Raw genomic sequence first — 26,849 nt, 5'->3', positions numbered from 1 at the left:
AAAGTGGGATTAAAATAGATTTGTCATGTTTTGTCAACAACACACACAATACTCTTATGTCAAAGTGGGAAAAACATAGCGGACAGTGACCGACTTAGCAAGAGGAAAACTGATGCACAACCACATTCAGAAAGGTCACCTTGTGTGTGATTCTATTCTAACTCTGAACAGTAAGTGGAGGTCTTGACTGAGTTCCTACACAAGGGTCCCATTCCTTGTCTAGTTAAGAATGATGCCCTACATTATGTATTAAAGCACTCAGACATCTCAAAGATACACTTGTCCCTCTGAACTGAGCTGCAGGACAGGAATGAAACCGCTCAGGGATGTTACCATTAGGGCGGCAGGTAGCCTAGTGGTTAGAGCATTGGACTAGTAACCGGAAGGTTGCAAGATCAAATCCCCGAGCTGACAAGGTAAAAATATGTTGCCCTTAAAACGTGTTATGGATCATGCGAATTTTCGCAGCTTTTTGTTTAAAAAAAATCGCACAACATTTCAAAGTCCTGCTACTCATGCCAGGAATATAGTATATGCAAATGATAAGTATGTGTGTATAGAAAACACTCTGAAGTCTCTAAAACTGGTTAAATCGTGTCTGTGGCTATAACATAACGTGTTTAGGAGTAAAAATCCCTCGAAAAACTGTTCTCCAAAAACACAAAAAAATATATTAATCCGCCAGTCAATGTATTGTCTAAGGCGACCGCAAATAAATGAAGATGCCCTGTAAACGCCTACAGCTTCCACACGATGTCGCCAGTGCTGGGTTTTCGAGTCTACTTAATCCTTGGTTGGATGACCTTTTGGCCTTTCCTGTTTTAGTCTCACCACAGGATGTTGTGAAATTGAAAACAATGGAGGATGATTTCAAGACGTGCTGCTATCGAATACAGATCGCCCCGTGATCAATTTGATAGATTATTCACGTTTATTAATACCTAAAGTTGGTTTAGAAAAGTAGTTTGAAGTGATTTGTAAAAGTTTATAGGCAACTTTTGTAATTTAAAAAAGTGACGTTGCGTTTTGTAAAATGGAATATTCCTGGATCAGACCGGTCTAAGGAAAACAACATTTTGGCTATACAATGACGGATTTAATCGGGGAAAAGACCCAATTGTGATGTTTATGGGATATATAGGAGTGCCAAGAAAGAAGCTCGTCAAAGGTAATGAATGTTTTATATTTTATTTCTGCGTTTTGGGTAGCGCCGGCTACCGCAAAATCTGTTGTTTTTGGTGACGTACCAGTATTTTGGGGGGTGCATGCTATCAGATAAGAGCTTCTCATGCTTTCGCCGAAAAGCATTTTACAAATCTGACTTGGTGGCTAGATTCACAACGAGTGTAGCTTTAATTCAGTACCTTGCATGTGTGTTTTAATGAAAGTTTGAGTTTTATCAAAAACTACAGGTGGCGTTCTGAAATTTCCGCTGATTTGGTCCCGACAGCGGAACCAAATCCCTAACAAGTTAACTGACTTGCCTAGTTAAAAGGTCAAATAAAAATAAGTGAAGCCATTGGGGATTTTAAAACAGCGTTCAATGGCTGTGATGGGAGAAAACTGAGGATGGATCAACAACACAATAATGACCTAAATGACAGTGAAAAGAATACAAATGTACTAAATAATAACAAAACATGCATACTGTATGCAATAAAGCAATACTGCAAAAAACATGGCAAATGAATATAATTTTTGGCCTAAATGCAAAGCCAACACAAGACATCACTGAGGAGACGATCTGCCTCCTTATTGTCAAGCATGGGGGTGGCTGCATCGTGGTATACAGTTGAAGTCAGGTTTTACATAAACAAGTTTTAATGACTCAAACTTAAGTGTTTCAAACACTCCACAAATGTCTTGTTAAGAAACTATAGTTTAGGCAAGTCGGTTAGGACATCTACTTTGTGCATGACATAAGTCATTTTTCCAACAAATGTTTACAGACAGATTAAATCACTTAATCACAATTCCAGTGGGTCAGAAGTTTACATGCACTAAGTTGACTGTGCCTTTCAACAGCTTGGAAAACTCCAGAAAATGATGTCATGGCTTTAGAAGCTTCTGATAGGATAATTGACATCATTTTGATTTAATTGGAGGTGTACCTGTGGATGTATTTCAAGGCCTACCTTCAAACTCAGTGCCTCTTTGCTTGACATCATGGGATAATCAAAAGAAAGAGATCAGAAAAAAAATTTTTGTAGACCTCCACAAGTCTGGTTCATCCTTGGGAGCAATTTCCAAACACCTGAAGTTACCAAGTTCATCTGTACAAATAATAGTACGCAAGTATAAACACCATGGGACCACGCAGCCATCATACCGCTCAGGAAGGAGACGCGTTCTGTCTCCTAGAGATGAACGTAATTTGGTGCAAAAAGTGTAAATCAATCCCAGAACAACAGCAGGACTTTGTGAAGATGCTGGAAGAAACAGGTGGAAAAGTATCTATATATCCACAGTAAAACGAGTCCTATATCGACATTACCTGAAAGGCCGCTCAGCAGGAAGAAGGAAGAAGCCACTGCTCCAAAACCGCCAAAAAAAGCCAGACTATGTTTTGCAACTGCACATGGGGACAACGATCGTACTTTTTGGAGAAAAGTCCTCTGGTCTCATGAAACAAAAATATAACGTTTTGGCCATAATGACCATTGTTATGTTTGGAGGAAGAAGGGGGAGGCTTGCAAGCCGAAGAGCACCATTCCAACCGTGAAGCACAGGGGTGGCAGCATCATGTTATGGGGGTGCTTTGCTGCAGGAGGGACTGGTGCACTTCTCAAAATAGATGGCTTCATGAGGCAGGAAAATGATGTGGATATATTGACGGAACATCTCAAGACATCAGTCAGGAAGTTAAAGCTTGGTCGCAAATGGGTCTTCCAAATGGACAATGACCCCAAGCATACTACCAAAGTTGTGGCAAAATGGCTTAAGGACACCAGAGTCAAGCTATTGATGTGGCCATCACAAAGCCCTGACCCCAATTCCATAGAAAATCTGTGGGCAGAACTGAAAAAGTCTGTGCGAGCAAGGAGGCCTTCAAACCTGACTCAGTTACATCAGCTATCAGGAGGAATGGGCCGAAATTCACCCAACTTATTGTGGGAAGCTTATGGAATGCTACCTGAAACGTTTGACCCAAGTTAAACAATTTAAAGGCAATGCTACCAAATACTACTTGAGTGTATGTAAACTCCTGACCCACTGGGAATGTGATGAAAGAAATAAAAGCTGCAATAAATCATTCTCTCTACGATTATTCTGACATTTCACATTCTTAAAATAAAGTGGCGATCCTAACTGACCTAAAACAGGAAATTTTTACCCGGATTAAATGTCAGGAATTGTGAAAAACTGAGTTTAAATGTAGTTGGCTACGGTGTAGGTAAACTTCCGACTTCAACTGTAGGTATGCTTGACATCGACAAATACTGGGACGTTTTTCAGGATAAAAATAAATGGGATAGGGATAAACACAAGCAAAATACTAGAGGGAAACCTGCCTCAGTCTGCTTTACACTAGACACTGGTAGAGGAATTCACCTTTCAGCAGGGCAATAACCTAAAACACAGGGTCACATATACACTGGAGTTGATTACCAAGAAAACAGTGAATGTTCCGGAGTGGCCAATTTACAGTTGACTTCAATCTGCTTGAAATACTATAGCAAGACAATATGATAGCACACATACCACAGTTGCCAAAGAAAACAATATGATAGCACACATATACCACAGTTGCCAAAGAAAACAATATGATAGCACACATATACCACAGTTGCCAAAGAAAACAATATGATAGCACACATATACCACAGTTGCCAAAGAAAACAATATGATAGCACACATATACCACAGTTGCCAAAGAAAACAATATGATAGCACACATATACCACAGTTGCCAAAGAAAACAATATGATAGCACACATATACCACAGTTGCCAAAGAAAACAATATGATAGCACACATATACCACAGTTGCCAAAGAAAACAATATGATAGCACACATATACCACAGTTGCCAAAGAAAACAATAGTGATAGCACACATATACCACAGTGATAGCACACATATACCACAGTTGCCAAAGAAAACAATATGATAGCACACACATACCACAGTTGCCAAATAAAACAATATGATAGCACACATATACCACAGTTGCCAAAGAAAACAATGTGATAGCACACACATACCACAGTTGCCAAATAAAACAATATGATAGCACACATATACCACAGTTGCCAAAGAAAACAATATGATAGCACACATATACCACAGTTGCCAAAGAAAACAATATGATAGCACACACATACCACAGTTGCCAAAGAAAACAATATGATAGCACACATATACCACAGTTGCCAAAGAAAACAATATGATAGCACACACATACCACAGTTGCCAAAGAAAACAATATGATAGCACACATACCACAGTTGCCAAAGAAAACAATATGATAGCACACATACCACAGTTGCCAAAGAAAACAATATGATAGCACACATACCACAGTTGCCAAAGAAAACAATATGATAGCACACATACCACAGTTGCCAAATAAAACAATATGATAGCACACATGTACCACAGTTGCCAAAGAAAACAATATGATAGCACACATACCACAGTTGCCAAAGAAAACAATATGATAGCACACATTTACCGGTATCATGTATACTCTCTCATGGTTTGGTTGCTAGAAACCCAGTCCTTCGTTCTTTATATTTTGTTGCCATGCTTCACACACTGGTGTAACTCTGCCTTAGAGAGCTGTGGAGGATAGACATCATGTTGTGCTCTCTATGAACCAGATCAGTGGTGTAGAGCCCAGATCATAGATCAGAGAGCAAAGCCTCAGAGAGGCAGCCAGCACCATCATGATCATTACCCAGACACACATACTACTGGTGTACAGGCATTAACTCTCTCTCACACAGAAGAGCGCAGAAACTCACTAGAACAGGCCTAGATCATGCACTGCATCCCTCCACACACATAGGCCTAACAAGCTAACACACAGATTAGGTCTACCATGGTCTAGCTAACTAGCCTCTCCATGATACACACACCTATATGGTCTGTCTACTACTGCCCCTGCACAATCTAGCCTCTCTGTCTCTAGTCATGGTTGATGGTTGTTATTAGTGCAGCCGTGTTTCTCTCGGCGTGTACACAGAGCACTGGAGGGTTTTTGTCCTCTCTCACACACACACACACACAGGATAAATGTAGGTTTGGGCTCTGGTCTGCTTTGATGGGCTTTCCCCTGCCTATTCCCGACTCTTTACAAGCTAACACAGAGGGCACATTAATCCTGTGTGTGCGTGTGTGTACTACAGATGGTGAATGGCCCTGCCTAGACGAACAAAGGAAGGACTGCATGGTCATCTGTCATGCCTCTGAGCCAACAGATGCCCAGCAGAGTGTGAGAGTGGTACCTCGGATTAGAATCTCCAAGCCAATCAGAGGACAGAACCTCCTCCGTAGAATCCCCAAGGCACCAATCAGAAGGCCTGAAGCCCAGATGAGGTCTCTGAGGACATGTAAAATAATCCACCATCCGTAGCTCAGTAGATCAGAGGAGTGACATATGATGACACCAAATTGCTTTTAAAGCAATAACGTTCATGAAACCAGGAACTAAAAGGTTGCCTGCCTGCGTGTCGTGTGATGGAACAATGGGGAGTAAGTGTCCACAGTAAAAGTGATGGATGGGAGAGTTTTGGGCCTGTCCCCACCCAGTGATTGACAGGTCATTAGCCAGATGGAGGCACTGGCTGGCTCAGAGCCAGCTGATTGGCTGGGTAATATCCCAGGATGCTTTGCGATATGGTGGGCAGATTCAAGACTCTGCCTCTGGTCAGCAGAGAGAGCGAGAGAGAGAGAAGAGAGAACATGGGCCAGACAGAGAAGCAAAGACGGATGACTCGACACACACACTACTCCAAGTCAGACAGACACAGACGAAGTGAGAGGGAAAGGGATGGGCAGGGGAACTAGTCTGTTTAATTGGACAGTTTAAACGTAGCTTCAGTAGAGCATCAACAAAAGGGAGCCTGGTACCTCTTGAAAGAAAGTTCACGGGACAGGAGACTGGCATTACAACCAGCTGCTAGCTGGGTCTAGTGTGTGTGTGTGTGTGTGCAGTGTCTTATCCACTTGACCAGTGATGCCCTCGCCTATAAAGCACTGAGGTGATGCACCAGCCCAGAGGCGATAGAGAAACGCACACTCACACAGAGTACATTTACAGAGCAAGGTGTAGTCCTGCACACAAATCTGACAGGACAGCACGATACAGCTAGAAGCAGCAGAATGTCAGGCTACAGGACAGTACATATCTAGAACAGGCTAAAGACAAGCCTGGAAGAGAGGCTGGGTGAGGATGGTTAGAGGGGCCTGTGAGAGGGGATCTTGATCTGTGTGAAGATGGATGGCCTTAGTTGTCACTTTGTTTGGGCTGGATAGAGCAGCCAGCCAGCCAGCCGCAGACATGCTGACAGAAAGCTATGCCCCATCAGACAGCTCTTTGCCTAGGAGGGGAGGGTGGCTGGGTCTGGGAGGTATGGTGTGAGGGGAGAGAGAGGGAGGGAAGGCTTGGGTAGCGGCCAGAAACTAAGCCTGTCAGTTCACAACAACCCACACAGATAATCTGCCTGGACTCCGTTTGGGCGGGGTGGTGTGGAAGAAGAGTGAATGAGATGTGGTGGGGACCCATCATAGACGGAGGGATCTGAGAGGGAGAGAGGGAACGAATGAGAGAAGAAAGTATGGGAGACGAGAGGAAATTAATGTGTCATCTTGACAAAAATACATTCACTCAGTCCTTCATCCTGTTCATTCTGTTCTCCTCAACCTGTTCTCCACAGGCCACAACTGCTTTCTCTCGCTCTCTTACTTTATTTTTCATCAAAGAGCAAGACAAGTATGGGGTGGGTGAGGGGGGAAACTGTTCCTCTGATCATGCAAGAGGATTTATTCAATCAAAAACAGTTAGTTGGGCTCTGCCGCCTTTCGCTCGTCGTCGCAACCCTTTCTCCTAAAATCAAAGGAACCACTGACTTCTTGAAAGCTGTAGAGACTGAAACACTGTCATTATCCCCCCTTTCTTGTCTTTCATCATGCCGTCTGTCATTTCCACTCATCTCAGGTTATTGGCTGTGGGTTAACATTTCAGGAAGATTCCCTAAAGTGGAAATGTTTCTAGGCCTATCTGGCCTATCTGCTGATAGCTAAGTCGTTGTAACAGGGCCATGTTCATTATGGCACACAATGTAAAACATTTGATAACATTTTGCAAAAGGAAACAAACATTTGCATTTCTTATTGGTCTCATCCAGGTAGTCCCGCCCTGTCTGTTTTCTTCCGTTTGGTGTCCAATGAACATGACCCCCCCGATAAATATAATTGAAATGGGCCTTGTTTTCACACTCTATTTAGATCAAGATACATGGGAACATAAATCATCATGACCAGTGATGGGGAAATAACACAAATCAATAAAGTTACTATTGTGATATATATTTTAGACAATATCATACAGATACTTTCATGAAGTATTGATATGTAGCATTCAGAATTTTGGATGAAAAGCGTGCCAAAATTAAACTGCCTGCTACTCAGGCCCAGAAGATAGGATGTGCATATAATTAGTAGATTTGGATAGAAAACACTCTAAAGTTTCCAAAACTGTTCAAATAATGTATGTGAGTATAACAGAACTGATATGGCAGGCGAAAACCAGAGGAAAATCCAACCAGGAAGTACTATTATTTTGAAAGGCTGTTTTTCCATTGAAAGCCTATCCAACATTCAAAGACTTAGGACCCAGTTCACGAGCTCTGTGGCTTCCTCTATATGTGGCCAGTCTTTAGGCATTGTTTCAGGCTTTTACTCTGAAAAATGGAGGGAGATACAGCACTTTCAATCAGTGGCCAGTGGAAATTTCCATTAATCAGCCATGCGCCTGATCAGGAACGCGCCTTTGTTTCTCCTTTCCTATTGACAAAGCTTTTGTCCGGTTTAAATATTGATTATTTATGACAAAAATAACCAAAGGATTGATTTTAAACTTCATTTGGCATGTTTCTACTACATGTTTCTTCTTCTCTGGTATGTTTTTATTGTACTTTTAAAAAACTTTTAGTTTGGACTTAATGCGCCTTAAGCATTCGGATTACTGGACAAAACGTGTGAACAAAAAGGAGGTATTTGGTCATAAAGAGGGACATTATCGAACAAAATGAACATTTATTGTCTAACATGGAGACTTGGGAGTGCCACCAGATGAAGATCATCAAAGGTAAGTGATTCATTTTAATTATATTTCTGACTTTTGTGACACTCTCCTTGGCTGGAAAATGGCTGTATGGGTTTCTGAGGCTAGGTGCAGACCTAACAATCTCAATGTGTGCTTTCTCCGTAAAGCCTTTTTGAAATCTGACACAGCGGTTGCATCAAGGAGAAGTTTATTTATTCATATGTTTAACACTTGTATTGTTTATCAATGTTTATGGAGTTTTTCTGTAATTTGATGTGGCTCTCTGCACTTTCACCGGATGTTTGTTTGAAACAATGCATTTCTGAATATAACGCACCAATGTAAACTGAGATTTTTGGATATAAATATGAACTTTATCGAACAAAACATACATGTATTGTGTAACATGAAGGGGCGGCAGGGTAGCCTAGTGGTTAGTCCCATCTGATGATGCCCCTGAACAGGCAGTTAACCCACTTTCAATTGAAAATAAGAATTTGTTCTTAACTGACTTGCCTAGTTAAATAAAGGTAAAATAAAAAATAAAAAATGAGTGCCATCTGATGATGGCACATATTCAAAGGTTAGTGATTCATTTTATCTCTATTTCTGACTTTTGTGACACTGGCTGGAAAAATGGCTGTATGGTTTTCTGTGACGAGGTGCTGACTTAACATAATCGCATGGTGTGCATTCGCAGTAACGTTTTTTTTTTTTAAATCGGACACTGTGGTTGGATTTACAAGAAGTTTCTTTAAAATGTTGGATAATACTTGTATGTTTGAGGAATTTTAATTATGGGATTGTTCTCCATATTCATTTTAAATGGTAAACCAACATGCTTTCAGAGCTATTATTTCCCTGACTGATCAGAACTCATTTTCTCATGCCTCATCTCTCTGCAGCAGACATAGTGAGCAATATCTTCGGAACATCAAATCAATAAATATAGAATCGTGACAATTGTGAGAATCGCAATACATATAGCATCGGCACCTAAGTATCGTGCCAGCCCTATCCACGACCTTCATGAATATTCAGTCCCACCTCAGCCTCCTCCTGACCTTCATTAGCCATTCATAAACTATCCATTATAAATCCATCCATAGGTGGGTGAGGAACAGCAAAGAGCCAGACAGCCAACCTCTGAAAGCAGGGGCAGGCTTCCACAATATGCTAGTTGACAGTTTTCCTCCTTCACTTCATTTACCAGTAACTGTTTAAGTGGTAGAATTACTTCCAGACTGATGCAGTTAGATGCAGCAATCTTCTGGAAAACAACCTTCAATTAATTAAGAGAGAAAACATTACTTAACAGTCTGATGCACACACGCAAAACACACACTTTGGGCTGTTGCATATATACGCAAACAAACATGCACGTAGACACACACTGTGGCACACAGATGCGTATACACACTAAAAACCAAAAACACAGTCCCAGAGAGTGAACAGAAATAGTAAGGAACTACAGAAGAAACTAGAAAAACTGGACCCAGCACCTAGTTCCTTCTTTAGCCAACTAAAAGTGGAAGAGCTTTTAACAATTTAGTAATACAAGGAAATACAGTAGGGTTAGTACGGTACAAAGCCATCCAACCACAGTATAATTCTGCCAGAAGGCACCATGGCATGGGCCAAACCAAAACGGGCCACTAACTGACAGAATTGCCAATCAAATGCCCCGGCTAAAGAAGGAAAGGAGAGAGGGGGAGAGATGGGGATGAGCAAGAGAGAGATGGGGATGAGCAAGAGAGAGATGGGGATGAGCAAGAGAGAGATGGGGATGAGCAAGAGAGAGATGGGGATGAGCAAGAGAGAGATGTGGATGTAGAGAGAGAAATAGGCCTAGAGAGAGAAATAGGCCTAGAGAGAGAAGAGAGAGAGAAGAGGACACAGAAGAATCAGAGAGAGAATGGGTAGAAACAGAGGAGATGGACCAGGTAGACTTATATAAAAATATATGTATCGTCACATACACCGGATAGGTACAGTGAAGTGTTATTTTACAGTGTAGGCCATAGTAGGTCAATTAGGGTTAAGTGTCTTGCTCAAGTGCAAATCAATGTTTCACCTTGTTGGGTCGGGTATTGGAACCAGCGACCTTTCGGTTACTGGCCCAGTGCTCTAACCGCTAGGCCTTATCATTTAGCTCTCATTAGCAAAGCCAAGGATGGAAGTGCTCTGTCTTTTTGTTTATTCCCACTCTTCTTCCCCTAATGGCCAATCTTTTATGCATAGCTTAACTTCTTTGGGATAGATGGCGGTATTTTGACGTCCGGATGAAAAGCGCGCCCAAAGTAAACTGCCTGCTACTCAGGCCCAGAAGCTAGGATATGCATATAATTGGTAGATTTGGATAGAAAGCACACTAAAGTTTCTAAACCTGTTAAAATAATCTCTGTGAGTATCACAGACATTATACTCACAGACATAATTTGATTGTTTATTTTCGTATTAGGGTACCTAAGGTTTGATTATAAACGTTGACTGACTTGTTTGAATAAGTTTATTGTTAACGTTTGGGATTCATTTTGTATGCATTTTGAGGGAAGGAAAGAGTGGATTATTGACTGAAGCGCACCAGCTAAACTGAGTTATGCATATAAAGGAGGAGTTTATCGAACAAAAGGACCATTTGTAACATAACTGGGACCTTTTGGAGTGCCAACAGAAGATCTTCAAAGGTAAGGCATATATTATATTGCTATTTCAGACTTTAGTGTCGCAACTCCCTGGTTGAAAATGATTTGTTATGCATGTGTGTGCTGGGCGCTGTCCTCAGATAATTGCATGGTTTGCTTTCGCCGTAAAGCCTTTTTGAAATCAGACACGGTGGCTGGATTAACAAGTTAAGGTTTATTTTGATGTATTGCACTTGTGATTTCATGAAAGTTTAATATTTATAGTAATTTAATTTGAATTTGGCGCTCTGCAATTTCACCGGAAGTTGTCGAAATGGGATGCTAGCGTCCCACTGATCCGCAAGAAGTTAACTGGCTTTAAAATGTTCTGTCCACGAGCCATATAGTGTGCCTGATTCTTTCTGAGGCTCCATATGATGACACTGGGATCTAACAGACTGGGAACAGTGGTACAGTGTCTGTTTACCAAGAGGACACTAGTGGTCACAGTATCCATAGCCATTCCTGTTCATCCACCTCTGGATAAGCAGATAAATGGCTTCATTGCCAAAATCTTGAACTATTCCTTTAATATGGAGATAATTACAGGGTTTGTATCTGTATAGTGGTAATTTGGGGGGTGGGAAAAAAACAGGTAGAGCATGCAACAACAAAAAATGAACTACAATATAAATGCAACCATTTCCAAAGACTTTACTGAGTTTTTCTGAGTGCTTTCTGATGTAGATCATCAAAGGTAAGGGAATATTTATTGTAATTTCTTGTTTATGTTGACGTCAACATGGCGGCTATTGTGACAAACGTTTGAGCTCCATCTCAGATTATTGCATGGCTGGATTATTACGTTAAAAAAAATGAAATCAGACACAGCGGTTGCATTAAGGAGAGGTATATCTATAATTCCATGTGTTAACTTGTATTATCATCTACATTTATGATGAGTATTTCTGTTGAATGGTGTGGCTATGCAAAATCACTAGATGTTTTTGGAACTAGTGAATGTAACGCGCCAATGTAAACTCATATTTTGATAAATATGATCCTTATCAAACAAAACATACATGTATTGTTTAACATGAAGTCCTATTAGTGCCATCTGATGAAGATCATCAAAGGTTAGTGATTAATTTTATCTCTATTTCAGCTTATTGAAACTCCTCTCTTTGGCTGTGGGAAAAAATGGCTGTGTTTTTCTGTGGCTATATGTGGTGACCTAACAATCGTTTGTGGTGCTTTTGCTGTAAAGCATATTTGAAATCGGACACTGTGGTGAGATTAACAACAAGAATAGCTTTACAATGGTATGATATACATGTATGTTTGAGGAATGTTAATGATTATATTTTTGATGGTTTGAAAATGGCGCCCTACACTTTGACTGGCTGTTGACATATCGCTCCAGTTAAGGGATTTCAGCCATAAGAAGTTAATCAGCTTCTTGATATGCCACACCTGTCAGGTGGATGGAGTATCTTGGCAAAGGAGAAATACTCACTAACAGGGATGTAAACTAATTTGTACATCAAATTTGAGAGAAATAAGCAGTGTGTGTGTGTAGTGCTAAATGACTTAAATGTGGTTCTTCCTGTAAAAGTTGCATCATACTGCACACACCTTGTGTGCTGCCGCAGATTTTATATGGCACGCTATTTAATTGTCAGCCATTCTTGCCATTAATGTTAAATAGTGCTAATTTGACCACCAGAGGGCATTTTTGAGAAGCATTTGATAGTCTTCAATATTGGCTGTACTAGAGAATTTAAAACCTTGTGTAAGAACATAGTATAATATGGGATTGATTTAAAATACATTTTGCAGAATTAATTTGATTAATATTATGGTGTTTCTATTCCCAAAAAAACTCTGGGTTTCCGTTAGGCAAATATGGCACTGTACAACCTGACGGTCAGGAGTAGGCTATAGTACTAAGAGTATAACATTTCCACACCCCAAATGTAGTCTAACCAATACCCAGTGAATATAAAAAATCTCATTGATTTATCCAAACCAGTCCCCATGCTTGTCTCAGAGCAATGCGATACAGTGCTGAAATAGTTGACCACACACGGGTAGGCTATTCTTTCTTACTAATAAATAAAGCCATAGAATTACTTATTTTTGTTTTTAGAGGGAGAGAAACCAAAAGCCCACTGTCACCTCATGGGTCTCCCAGTCACAGCCGGCATGGGTATTGAACCGGCATCTGTAGCAATGCAGTATGCATAGCGATGCAGTGTCTTAGATCGCTGTGCCACTCGGGAGGCCACATCCACAAAGTTTTTAATGCTGATCAACTGCCTTGCACAAAGTATCTATTGTCCTGCTAATAGCCCATATTGGCGCTGTACAACGTGACTGGTCGGGAGTAGGCTACAGTACTGCATTAAGAACAAAATAATCCTAACATTAACACAGCCTACTTGTAGTCTAACCAAAACCCAAACAGAGAAAATAAAAATATTATTGCCTCTTCCATTAATTTTGAAAGAGTATTTTCCAGTAAGCATAATCAGTGCTCTAACTCCCCCGTGCGCAGGTCTGGAGCAGTGACGCAGGGTACCGTACTAAACCACAAATTACCTCAAAGTCTCGTAGCATAACCTCCAAACTTTTAGTTGAGCAACCACTGTATGGAACATTTCTGGGATCTTTTATTTCAGCTGATGAAACATGGGTCCAACACTTTACATGTTGCGTTTATATTTTTGTTCAGCGTATCTATATATATATTTTTTAAATAACACCATATTTGGGAACAAACAATCAAATAAAAGCTAGAAAGTCAGGGAGAATCGAAGACAGATGCCCATTAATGTTGTTATAATGTTTGAGCAGAGGAACAATAGCCATGGCAACATGCATAGAACAACTGCAGGATATTTTCTCTAAGCTCAAGGGTAAAGTTTGTACAACTGCAGGACATTTTCTCTAAGCTCAAGGGTAAAGTGTGTACAACTGCAGGACATTTTCTTTAAGCTCAAGGGTAAAGTGTGTACAACTACAGGACATTTTCTCTAAGCTCAAGGGTAAAGTGTGTACAACTGCAGGACATTTTCTCTAAGCTCAAGGGTAAAGTGTGTACAACTGCAGGACATTTTCTCTAAGCTCAAGGGTAAAGTTTGTACAACTGCAGGACATTTTCTCTAAGCTCAAGGGTAAAGTTTGTACAACTGCAGGACATTTTCTCTAAGCTCAAGGGTAAAGTTTGTACAACTGCAGAAAAGTTGCTTTACAACAGCAACATTTTCTCTATGCCACCAAGATACTTGTACAGCTTTGTACAGTTTACACTTCCACTTCCAATGAACTGTGGGGGTCAAAATACTTCAACTGTCCACCAAATCTATTAATTTAAAAAGTTTTACATTCACCTGAAAAGATGTGATTATATTTTTACGACACCATTCATACCACCAGTATACGCTATTGTTAGATTTGTGTTTCCTTCACCATATACACTACATAGTGTGCTAATGTTTAACCAGAGCCATATTATCCCTGGAAAAACAGTGCCAACATAGGGCATAGGGTGCCATTTGGGACACAGATGTTGAGCCTGTATGCAGGGCAGGTGACAGAGGTTATGTGAAAGATTCAGTCACGTATTGAAGGGGAATTGATTTTCGCTGGCGGTAGCTTGAGGATGACCGATCTCACAGAGAAAGAGAGACAGAGGGACAGACAGAGAGAAAGAGACAGAAAGAGAGCGAGACAGACAGACAGCTCAGTTGGTAGAGCATGGCGCTTGTAACGCCAGGGTAGTGGGTTCGATCCCCGGGACCACCCATACGTAGAATGTATGCACACATGACTGTAAGTCGCTTTGGATAAAAGCGTCTGCTAAATAGCATATATTATATTAGAGACAGAGAGAAAGAGAGAAAGAGAGACAGACAGAGAGAAAGAGAGACAGACAAAGAGAAAAAGAGACAGACAGACAGAGACACAGACAGAGACAGACACAGAGACAGAGAGAAAGACACAGAGACAGACAAACGAGACAGACAGAAACAGACAGACGAGACAGGGCGACAGAGAGACCAAGTGAATACAAAGCCACTATCACTGAAGAGCACACATATGTTCCCTTTCCTGCTCTGAATGACAACGTCCCCCAATGTCCTGGTGCTGCTAAGCATCTCTGCAAACACGGCCACTATGTGTTAGCGTCAACACGTCCGAGGCCAACCACAAGGAGGAAATCAAGGTTCTGGTGCAGAGGTAGAGACAGCGGATTCCTTTCCTCAGTGATGGTTCTCCTTTCACCTGCCTATGCTAACATTGACACAAAACAAACACAGACACAAAAACTTCATAATGAAAAATAATGTGACCGGTAAAATGAATTAGGCCATCTTTATCTCCTAACGGATTGACTGCAGAAACATAGATTCTTAAAAAAGTATTACATATTCAAATGTAATAAATAATCTTCAAATGAAATAGTTAACAATATTGATAGTAATGAAAAAGCATCCTGAGCTATTTCCGAATATTTTATTTATTTATTTAACCTTTAACTAGCCAAGTCAGTTAAGAACAAATTCTTATTTTCAATGACGGCCTAGGAAAAGTGGCTTCAGGGGCAGAACAGATTTTTACCTTGTCAGCTCGGGGACTCGATCTAGCCACCTTCTGGTTACTTGTCCAACGCGCTAACCGCTAGGCTCCCCTGCCTCCCTAACCGCTAGGCTCCCCTGCCTCCCTAACCGCTAGGCTCCCCTGCCTCCCTAACCGCTAGGCTCCCCTGCCTCCCTAACCGCTAGGCTCCCCTGCCTCCCTAACCGCTAGGCTCCCTGCCTCCCTAACCGCTAGGCTCCCCTGCCTCCCTAACCGCCTCCCCCTGCCTCCCTAACCGCTAGGCTCCCTGCCTCCCTAACCGCTAACCGCCTCCCTAACCGCTAGGCTCCCCTGCCTCCCTAACCGCTAGGCTACCCTGCCTCCCTAACCGCTAGGCTACCCTGCCTCCCTAACCGCTAGGCTACCCTGCCTCTCTAACCGCTAGGCTACCCTGCCTCTCTAACCGCTAGGCTACCCTGCCTCTCTAACCACTAGGCTACCCTGCCTCTCTAACCACTAGGCTACCCTGCCTCTCTAACCACTAGGCTACCCTGCCTCTCTAACCACTAGGCTACCCTGCCTCTAATCACTGGGCTACTCTGCCGCCCAAAATACCCCGGTATACTTCCCAAGCCTAACCTGAGCAGCTGGAGATAATCGTTTCTCCTGCCTTCACTGCCTCCATCCATCTCCCAGTCATTCTGCATCAGTAATCCCAGCCTGGGTGTGTGTGTGTGTGTGTGTGTGTGTGTGTGTGTGTGTGTGTGTGTGTGTGTGTGTGTGTGTGTGTGTGTGTGTGTGTGTGTGTGTGTGTGTGTGTGTGTGTGTGTGTGTGTGTGTGTGTGTGTGTGTGTGTGTGTGTGTGTGTGTGTGTGTGTGTGTGTGTGTGTGTGTGTGTGTGTGTGTGTGTGTGTGTGTGTGCAGCCAGTCGGGCTCAGCAAGCAAGCCAGATGTACCTTGAAACAGGTGTTAGACAGCTGTTTTACAGAAAAAAACGCTTGTCCCAGTCCTAATCCCAGACAGACACACACCCCCGAGCTACAACTGCTGCACGAGACAGATAGGGGAGATAAGTAGTAGCCTTCACCTGTTGTTAGGGCTATCGTTTGTCATGGTGGAGTTTGGACAGTGGAGAATGTAGAACTATAGCTGTAAGCTATGGCGGGTTGATCAGATAACACACATTGGCACTATATAATATACCACTATCTGAATAACTCTCGTTTTTCCCCTCGTTATTTTACCAGGTAAGTTGACTGAGAACACGTTCTCATTTACAGCAATGACCTGGGGAATAGTTACAGGGGGGAATGAATGAGCCAATTGGAATCTGGGGATGATTAGGTGGACATGATGGTATGAAGGCCAGATTGTGAATTTAGCCAGGACACCGGGGTTGACACCACTACTCTTACAATAAGTGCCATGGGATTTTTAGTGACCACAGAGAGTCAGGACACCTGTTTAATGTCCCATCCGACAGACAGCCCCCTACACAGGGCAATGACCCCAATCACAACCCTGGGGCATCGGAATATCCATTGTATTATTAGACCAGGGGAAAGCATGCCTCCTACTGGCCCTCCAACACCACTTCCATCGAGGGAGCGACCGGGACCAACCCTGATGATGGCCACTAGAACACATGCTTTGGCATAGATTGTTGACAACGTGCAAACTATATTTAGTCTCCAATGTTTATCGATAACATAAATACATTGTGGCACAATTGTTGTTAGCTAGCTAGCATATTTTGCCATATTAGCATAGACGTGACAGTCAAAACAAGACATGGAATCAAGAACAAGAGAAAACTAGTCACCGATGAATCCCCACATTGCAGCTTCTTGTCATCGTTGCCATGTGACCGTTCAGAATCGTAACGTCACACGGCCTTCAGATCCATCGATGCGCATGCATAATTTTTGTGACGTTGTCAGCCAAGCCCGGCTAATATCTCAGCCTAGAAAAATAATGTTCACTGCACAGCTTTTTTTCAAGGGAAGTAGCCTACGCTTCATGGTTCCTACGGGGGCAGCAAAACGACAGAAATAGGCTACACAATTCATATGCCCATGACTGTGTGCAGTGAAGATGGCTTAGAATCCACCAGCCCTCAGGCTGTCGCCTCGGGGGGTGTCGTGCTCAGCAGGCTGTTAGAAGCTGGGTGAACAGAGCAGAGAGGCTGAGGGCACCGACTGACTGACTGGACAGTGAGTGACAGGACAAACCATCTGCCGATAACCACATTACTGGTAAAAACCATTAGTGTAAAACATTGATGAAATGTTCTAGGAATGAACAGCCTCATAACGTTGCTGCTGCTGGATCCACACAGTGGAGGAAACCCTTTAACAGCAGTGACGCAGAAACAGAGCTTCTGGATCTCACAACGAGCAGCGCTACTTTACCTTCATGCTCTTGGATGGAGAGCTTCCATTGAGAAACAGAGCTTCTGGATCCCACAACGAGCAGCGCTACTTTACCTTCAGGCTCTTGGATGGAGAGCTTCCATTGAGAAACAGAGCTTCTGGATCCACAACGAGCAGCGCTACTTTACCTTCAGGCTCTTGGATGGAGAGCTTCCATTGAGAAACAGAGCTTCTGGATCCCACAACGAGCAGCGCTACTTTACCTTCAGCCTCTTGGATGGAGAGCTTCCATTGAGAAACAGAGCTTCTGGATCCCACAACGAGCAGCGCTACTTTACCTTCAGGCTCTTGGATGGAGAGCTTCCATTGAGAAACAGAGCTTCTGGATCCACAACGAGCAGCGCTACTTTACCTTCAGGCTCTTGGATGGAGAGCTTCCATTGAGAAACAGATGACAGCCATTGACTAGGCCTGGTAACTAGGCCTGGTAACTAGGCCTGGTAACTAGGCCTGGTAACTAGGCCTGCTCCCATTCCCTCCAACTCTAGCCATCCCAAACAGACAGCCATCATGGACAAGAGACAGCCCATAGAACTGGAGGGGTAGAAATTAAATAAATGATGATGAAGATAGATGTGACTGTGGAGGTGCTTTAAAAATAAAATATGGTGGGAACTAAGGCAGGAGGTGCTTATAAGAGTACTCTCACTGGAGGTTAATATTTGTTAATGTAGCTTTATTTTTCAGTTGCACAGACTGAGTGTCGTCTCCTGACATACTGTAGCCTACTGCATCTTCAAATTCTACACAGATAGACGGAGAGCAATGGATGTTTGTGTAGGTACTGAGATGGTTTAAAATTGTGTGATTTCTCATCTGCTGATGTGAGTTTCAAGGCAGGAGGTATCTATTCACAATACCAAGGCCAGGGACACAATGTCAGTGACCTCTCTGTTATAACAGCCACCCTATTACTCATTAGACTGAATGGTATGTTACCTACACATTAAAGACCCACAGTATGAGGGACGTTATAGGAGTTTTTGTCCTACAACCTGGTCAGGAAATATCCTCCCTGTATACTGGAGGCAACATTACTGCTGACAGACCAGGACGCAGACCAAAGAGATTGGGGCTGGGCTACGAGTAAGAGAGAGACTTGAGGGATCCACAACAAAGTACACAGAAGAAAGAACATAATTGGGCAACTATCCAGGCCGAAAAAGCTGGAAAATATGACGTATGCCGAGCCATATGGTAAAAGGAAGTTCCTGTGAATGACTTCATTAAATATAACTTTGCCTTGAAGATATTCAGCCTTTACAGACAGAGGTGAGAGTAAAAAAGGTGGTGGATTTGACCTTAAACCCAGAGCCCACATTCAGGTTCCAGCTCTGCAGCTGAGGGGCCTTTAAACCCTCAGGTCACTGACACATTTGCCTACCTTTGTTGCTTTGTCCTGTTTGCACAGCAGACGGCTACATAGTTCCATGAATCATGATGATGAAACAACAGAAACAGTCACTAGTGTTTGGTTGGGGAAAAGCAGTGCTGACAAATGGGGAACAGTGTACTCAACGAACCTGGGTTCAAATACTATTTGATTGAGCTTGTCTGGCTTAACGTACCAATAGAATTGTCCCAACAAGTTAAACCCAGTCTATTTGGCACTCTAGGCAGGCTAGCTCAAACGCTCAAATTATTTGAAAGATTTCAAATCGTATTTGAACCCAAGACTACGGAGAAAGGCGACTTCATTCCGATAATGAATGTGAATTCCTGTAACTGTCTGCACACAAAAACACAATAACTGAGTTGACCTGATTGATGCTCTGGGCAAACTCAGTAGCGACTGGGAGTGAGTGCCAAAAGCTAATAGCCTCTTTCATACCCACAGAGAAGCCAGCAGACCCACACTGGGGCTCAATAATAAGGACATCGAGACAACATAAAAAAGTCCACAACTACCTATCAGGGTTGAGTGGAGGACGGCTCATAATAATGGCTGGAACGGAGCCAATGGAATGGCATCAAACACATCAAAAACTGTTTGAAGTATTAGATACCATTCCACCTATTCTGCTCCAGTCATTAGAATGAGCCTGTCCTCCTCAATTAATGTGCCACCAACCTCCTGTGGTGTTCAATAGGCACAAAACGGAGCGAAACAAAGAAGTACTATCAGAACTTGTCCAATAAGATAAGCTTTTTTTCATTTTCCGTTCCAAATCATTTTGCTTCGGTGTGCCCTAGTGAACAGGACCCTGGTAAAGAAATAAGAGAAACGTCCATAGTCTCCATTCAAAACATCTAATGATGATGATTACCTGCCTTGAATAGAGAAGAGCTTTGACTTAGCAGAGCTCTTGGGGTTGGAACACACACAGATTCAAATACGCTGCATCTGAGACCAAGTGGGGGCCTAAACAACCAGCCGGCCCAGGCGCAGCAATCCCATTTCAACATGCTCCTCCTGGGGCTTTAGGGAGCTAGCTGCAGAGTTGTGGTTACTGGTGGTTACCTCTGGGAGTGTCGATCGTAGCTGTGAGCAGTGTGCACACAGTGAGGCTTCAGAGGATGCGCTCGGTTAATTAATTTGAAAAGAGAGGGCTCTGAGACTGAGGGGCAAAAATAAAAGTTAATCATGATGATGTACTACTATACAGGAGAGGAGGGATGGAAGGAGAACCTGGACGAGGGAGGGAGGGCCTGGACAAGTGAGTGAGTGAGTGAGTGAGTGAGTGAGTGAGTGAGTGAGTGAGTGAGTGAGTGAGTGAGTGAGTGAGTGAGTGAGTGAGTGAGTGAGTGAGTGAGTGAGTGAGTGGAGAGAGAACCTGGACGAGTGAGTGAGTGGAGAGAGTACCTGAACGAGTGAGGGAGGGAGGGATGGAGAGCCTGGACAAGAGAGGGAGGGAGGGATGGAGAGCCTGGACAAGAGAGGGAGGGAGGGATGGAGTGGAGAGAGGGAGGGAGGGATGGAGAGCCTGGACAAGAGAGGGAGGGAGGGATGGAGAGCCTGGACAAGAGAGGGAGGGAGGGATGGAGAGCCTGGTGGAGAGCCTGGACAAGAGAGGGAGGGAGGGAGGGATGGAGAGCCTGGACAAGAGAGGGAGGGAGGGAGGGATGGAGAGCCTGGACAAGAGAGGGAGGGAGGGAGGGATGGAGAGCCTGGACAAGAGAGGGAGGGAGGGAGGGATGGAGAGCCTGGACAAGAGAGGGAGGGAGGGAGGGATGGAGAGCCTGGACAAGAGAGGGAGGGAGGGAGGGATGGAGAGCCTGGACAAGAGAGGGAGGGAGGGAGGGATGGAGAGCCTGGACAAGAGAGGGAGGGAGGGATGGAGAGCCTGGACAAGAGAGGGAGGGAGGGATGGAGAGCCTGGACAAGAGAGGGAGGGAGGGATGGAGAGCCTGGACAAGAGAGGGAGGGAGGGATGGAGAGCCTGGACAAGAGAGGGAGGGAGGGATGGAGAGCCTGGACAAGAGAGGGAGGGAGGGATGGAGAGCCTGGACAAGAGAGGGAGGGAGGGATGGAGAGCCTGGACAAGAGAGGGAGGGAGGGAGGGAGGAGCCTGGACAAGAGAGGGAGGGAGGGAGGGATGGAGAGCCTGGACAAGAGAGGGAGGGAGGGGGATGGAGAGCCTGGACAAGAGAGGGAGGGAGGGAGGGATGGAGAGCCTGGACAAGAGAGGGAGGGAGGGAGGGATGGAGAGCCTGGACAAGAGAGGGAGGGAGGGATGGAGAGCCTGGACAAGAGAGGGAGGGAGGGATGGAGAGCCTGGACAAGAGAGGGAGGGAGGGAGATGGAGAGCCTGGACAAGAGAGGGAGGGAGGGAGGGATGGAGAGCCTGGACAAGAGAGGGAGGGGAGGGATGGAGAGCCTGGACAAGAGAGGGAGGGAGGGAGGGATGGAGAGCCTGGACAAGAGAGGGAGGGAGGGATGGAGAGCCTGGACAAGAGAGGGAGGGAGGGATGGAGAGCCTGGACAAGAGAGGGAGGGAGGGAGGGAGAGCCTGGACAAGAGAGGGAGGGAGGGAGAGCCTGGACAAGAGAGGGAGGGAGGGAGAGCCTGGACAAGAGCCTGGACAAGAGAGGAGGGAGGGAGAGCCTGGACAAGAGGGGAGGGAGGGAGCCTGGACAAGAGAGGGAGGGAGGGACAAGAGAGGGATGGAGGGAGAGCCTGGACAAGAGAGGGAGGGAGGGAGAGCCTGGACAAGAGAGGGAGGGAGAGCCTGGACGGGAGAGGGAGGGAGGGAGAGCCTGGACAAGAGAGAGGGAGGGAGAGCCTGGACAAGAGAGGGAGGGAGGGAGAGCCTGGACAAGAGAGAGAGGGAGGGAGAGCCTGGACAAGAGAGAGGGGGAGAGCCTGGACAAGAGAGAGAGGGAGGGAGGGACAAGAGAGAGAGGAGGGAGAGCCTGGACAAGAGAGGGGGAGGGAGAGCCTGGACAAGGGAGAGGGAGGGAGAGCCTGGACAAGAGAGGGAGGGAGGGAGAGCCTGGACAAGAGAGGGAGGGAGGGAGAGCCTGGACAAGAGAGAGAGGGAGGGAGAGCCTGGACAAGGAGAGAGGGAGGGAGAGCCTGGACAAGAGAGAGAGGGAGGGAGAGCCTGGACAAGAGAGAGAGGGAGGGAGAGCCTGGACAAGAGAGGGAGGGAGGGAGAGCCTGGACAAGAGAGAGAGGGAGGGAGAGCCTGGACAAGAGAGAGAGGGAGGGAGAGCCTGGACAAGAGAGGGAGGGAGGGAGAGCCTGGACAAGAGAGGGAGGGAGGGAGGGAGGGAGGGAGCCTGGACAAGAGAGGGGTGAGGGAGGGAGAGCCTGGACGAGTGGACCTGGAGAGTGGGAGGGAGGGAGAGCCTGGACAAGAGAGGGAGGGAGGGAGAGCCTGGACAAGAGAGGGAGGGAGGGAGAGCCTGGACAAGAGAGGGAGGGAGAGCCTGGACAAGAGAGGGAGGGAGGGATGGAGAGCCTGGACAAGAGAGGGAGGGAGGGATGGAGAGCCTGGACAAGAGAGGGAGGGAGGGATGGAGAGCCTGGACAAGAGAGGGAGGGAGGGAGGGAGAGCCTGGACAAGAGAGGGAGGGAGGGAGAGCCTGGACAAGAGAGGGAGGGAGGGAGAGCCTGGACAAGAGAGGGAGGGAGGGAGAGCCTGGACAAGAGAGGAAGGGAGGGAGAGCCTGGACAAGAGAGGGAGGGAGGGAGAGCCTGGACAAGAGAGGGAGGGAGAGCCTGGACAAGAGAGGGATGGAGGGAGAGCCTGGACAAGAGAGGGAGGGAGAGCCTGGACAAGAGAGGGAGGGAGGGAGAGCCTGGACGGGAGAGGGAGGGGAGGGAGAGCCTGGACGGGAGAGGGAGGGGAGGGAGAGCCTGGACGGGAGAGGGAGGGGAGGGAGAGCCTGGACGGGAGAGGGAGGGGAGGGAGAGCCTGGACGGGAGAGGGAGGGGAGGGAGAGCCTGGACGGGAGAGGGGGAGGGAGAGCCTGGACGGGAGGGGAGGGAGCCTGGATGGGAGAGGGAGGGGAGGGAGAGCCTGGACGGGAGAGGCAGGGGAGGGAGAGCCTGGACAGGAGAGGGAGGGGAGGGAGAGCCTGGACAGGAGAGGGAGGGGAGGGAGAGCCTGGACAGGAGAGGGAGGGGAGGGAGAGCCTGGACAGGAGAGGGAGGGGGGGAGAGCCTGGACAGGAGAGGGAGGGGAGGGAGAGCCTGGACAGGAGAGGGAGGGGAGGGAGAGCCTGGACAGGAGAGGGAGGGAGAGCCTGGACAGGAGAGGGAGGGAGAGCCTGGACAGGAGAGGGAGGGAGAGCCTGGACAGGAGAGGGAGGGAGAGCCTGGACAGGAGAGGGAGGGAGAGCCTGGACAGGAGAGGGAGGGAGGGAGGGAGAGCCTGGACAGGGGAGGGAGGGGAGGGAGAGCCTGGACAGGAGAGGGAGGGGAGGGAGAGCCTGAACGGAGTGTGTTAACAACCATCAAGTTCTAGTGAACTGCTGTAGCGCTGTACAAACAAAGGGTCATCGACCCTCTGGCGACAGCTGTTTGTTCTAGAGACAGACCTGTCTGTCATCGTACAGTACTCATCGTGTCTCATCAAATATAGTAGTTGAACTAAAGCTTCAGCAGTTAGAAACACATCAATTGATGCAGGACAATGCGCTAGGCTATCAACCATCCAGATAGATAGATGATAGCATTTCCGTCAGAGGAGGCTGGCGGGGGGCTTTAGAAGGACGGGCTCATTGTGTTTGCTGGAATGGAATCAATGGACTGGAGTCAAACAAGTTACCATGTGTTTGGTACCATTCCAGCCATTACAATGAGCTCTTCCCACCAGCCTCCACTGGTATCCATCTGCAGCAGGGTTTTCCTAACTCAGTCCTGGGTAATGAATGGCGATAGCACGAGTATGCAGGACGTGTGTGGGAAAGTAAAAAGGGGAGAAAGCAAGCCAGCATTTGGTTTACAGTACCTACTCTACTGTTAGTGCAAGGAGGAACGAGAAGTTTGTCGACTCACCAATGCTGTCCATCTCACATCATTCTGAAGCACCTAGTTCAACAACAACGAAATAAAACATGTAATGTGTGTTGTGACTGCCAGTGGAAAACAAACACATAGGTTGTAGTCAAAAGCAATCAAACCATTCATTCAGTACAGGACACTAACAACAAAGCTTGAGAAACAAACAGGACCGAAAAGCAGAAACAAAAGGTTGACATCATTTATGTCAGCAAGACTAATATTGGGGAGGAGGGGGGTCATTGCTATCAGTAACCTATAGGGTCGGGATATTTTGAGACACTGACTGAATTGAAATGCCAAGATCCTAATTTATAGTTATACGGCAAGTAATTTGGGAGGGTGGGGGGGAGAGCAGATGGTCGAACGAAATGGTTCAGTGTGCGGGGCTTGCGCTTTGCTGGCCTGAATGAGGAGTGGGAGGGAGCATGATTCACTGAACAATGCACAACTGTGGTGTTGCTAGTGACAATAGGTGGATCTGGTCAAAACAGCCAACCACATTCACATAAATAAATTATGTAACGTAATGACTGTCACGTTGGCATGCAAATATATTGCATCATTTTAAGAAAGGGATTCAATAGCAAGCTACAGTAAAAGCTCAGTTGATACCCTCCAATAAATGTTATTTGCTGATGAGCTAGATTCCTGGTAACGTTAGCTAACCAACCAGCAACACCAGGCTAGATGTCAACTAGCGCACAATCTCCGCTAGCTATATACTAGTTATCTAAACACGATTCGTTTTGCTCAGGAGAGTGAGTTTCTCGCGTTATCATGGTTGGCGTTTATTTTCCTGCAGTAGCACACCGTATAAAGCCAATTTAACTGGCAGTGATGATCAAGTCTAGACTGGTGTTAGTTAGCTATTGTAGGATAACGTTCGTTCTGCTGGACATGATCTAATGACTGATTGATGCAATGTGGTCTCTAGGATGAGATTGATGCGCCTTGAATATTCCCAGGTAACATGATGATGGGGTAACTTTATGCCCTGCGTTTCCAGTCACAACGAACGAGCTGTGGTGTGTTAGCTGGCGCAATGTATCTGCATTAAACCACCACACTCAAACAGTGTAACGTTACGTGGGTGTGTACATGCGTGTGCTTGAAACTGTGTGGGGCGTTTATGCATAACGTTAAGTTAGCCCTTCTGTCTGTGCGTAGTTATATGCCGTTTGTGCTTCAGTTTCTCAATGGCATTCCTGTTTTACCTTTCGTCTCCTGGCTTCAGCACTCCCGCTCCAAACAAAGCATTGATATATGACTCGTAGGTTTTGCCTCCAATTGTCCACCTTATAAGCGTTCACATGTGAGCACCCGGCTGGACTCATGACTGAAACAACATTCAGTTTTGTATTTTAAATGAAGAGACGTGTCCTGGAATCGAGAATAAGCTAACTGGCTAGCGGGTGCTTGCTGTCCAGTACAGAAGCTAGCTGTGGTTTCCGTTTGGAAATGGACAGCCGCGACAATACCCAAAATCAGATTCGGCATCTGACAAATACGTCCTTTGTTGACATTTTTGTACAGTTATCCGTCTTCGTGAATCTATTGACGTCTCAGACTGACAGTTGCCTCTATCCTCATGTCAAACACTTCCAGTCAGGATGTATTTTTCTAATGGTATGTTGCGCGTCGAGCCCGCCCAAAGCGAAACGTGATTAGCGGATACAGAGAGAGGTGACTTCACGTTGGCTGAAGAGTGCGTTGTTTCCCGTTGAAGTCACGCCCCTTTGCAGTAAGGATAGGATTCTGATTGGTGAGAAAATATGTCCTTTCATAAAGTAGGCGGTCTAAAATAGCCAATAGGCTGAGATTAAATCAAACCTGGGTCGCTTACTGGTTTTGTCAAATTGTCAAAAAATAGTTTGATTTAATTGACAATACCAAGTACTGCCCTTTCAACTGGACTACAGCGGTCGCCCGCCTGCCTCTGTACTAGTTAGAGGCCCTCATACATGAAAATTGATAATATAAATGTATTTTGATTATGTACTGAATCACATGGCCAGAGTATAATGCACATATTCTGCACCAGTTGTATTATTTTGTGTGCAAGTCTATTTCAGAATCTGTGAACAGAGGCCACCACTATTATCTAGAAGATGCTGACATCTACTGATTAAAAATTATATTGCACATTGACATCTGTGTCACTTTCTGGTTGTGTCAGAGTTTTCATTTAATTGACAGCACGAAGTACCGCCCTCACCTGTCTGCCTGTGCTGTCGCAGTGCGATGCCCTCCCCTCGTTCAATGAAAATTAATCAAAGAAATAGAATTAGCTGAAACACTAAAGGAAGCCTACACTGTTAAAATACAACAATTCAAAACACCAACATTATTTAATGAAACCATGAAAAGTAGTACACCTAAGAGTAACAAGCGTTAATAAGAACGTAGTTTAAACTCACTCACTCAAGACGGTTGAGGAAGGCAAGCTGTTTACTGGTGTTTGAACGAAAACCTATTGTACGTGTTATGAA

General features: G+C 45.2%; 1 protein-coding gene across 2 annotated transcripts in view; it reads right to left on the bottom strand.

Annotated features, from left to right (window-relative positions):
* LOC124019530 (ubiquitin carboxyl-terminal hydrolase 22-like) overlaps positions 1 to 26,017 on the bottom strand; it is an 81,321-nt gene extending 55,304 nt beyond the window's left edge. The window contains exons 1-2 of one of the 2 annotated variants that reach the window (XM_046334894.1): positions 25,575 to 26,017; positions 24,355 to 24,387 (exon numbers count right to left, since the gene is read on the bottom strand). In XM_046334894.1, the coding sequence (XP_046190850.1) occupies positions 24,355 to 24,387; positions 25,575 to 25,694 (153 nt within the window). In that variant the 5' untranslated portion in view covers positions 25,695 to 26,017. The remainder of the gene's footprint in view (positions 1 to 24,354; positions 24,388 to 25,574) is intronic. The other variant, XM_046334895.1, reaches the window with a different exon arrangement.
* Between the last annotated feature and the right edge of the window lie 832 nt (positions 26,018 to 26,849).

The sequence above is a fragment of the Oncorhynchus gorbuscha genome, unplaced genomic scaffold (assembly GCF_021184085.1).
Source record: "Oncorhynchus gorbuscha isolate QuinsamMale2020 ecotype Even-year unplaced genomic scaffold, OgorEven_v1.0 Un_scaffold_622, whole genome shotgun sequence".
Classification (NCBI taxonomy): Eukaryota; Metazoa; Chordata; class Actinopteri; order Salmoniformes; family Salmonidae; genus Oncorhynchus; species Oncorhynchus gorbuscha.
The sequence above is the reverse complement of the archived record's forward strand: the minus strand, read 5'-3'. Positions and strand labels throughout refer to the sequence as shown.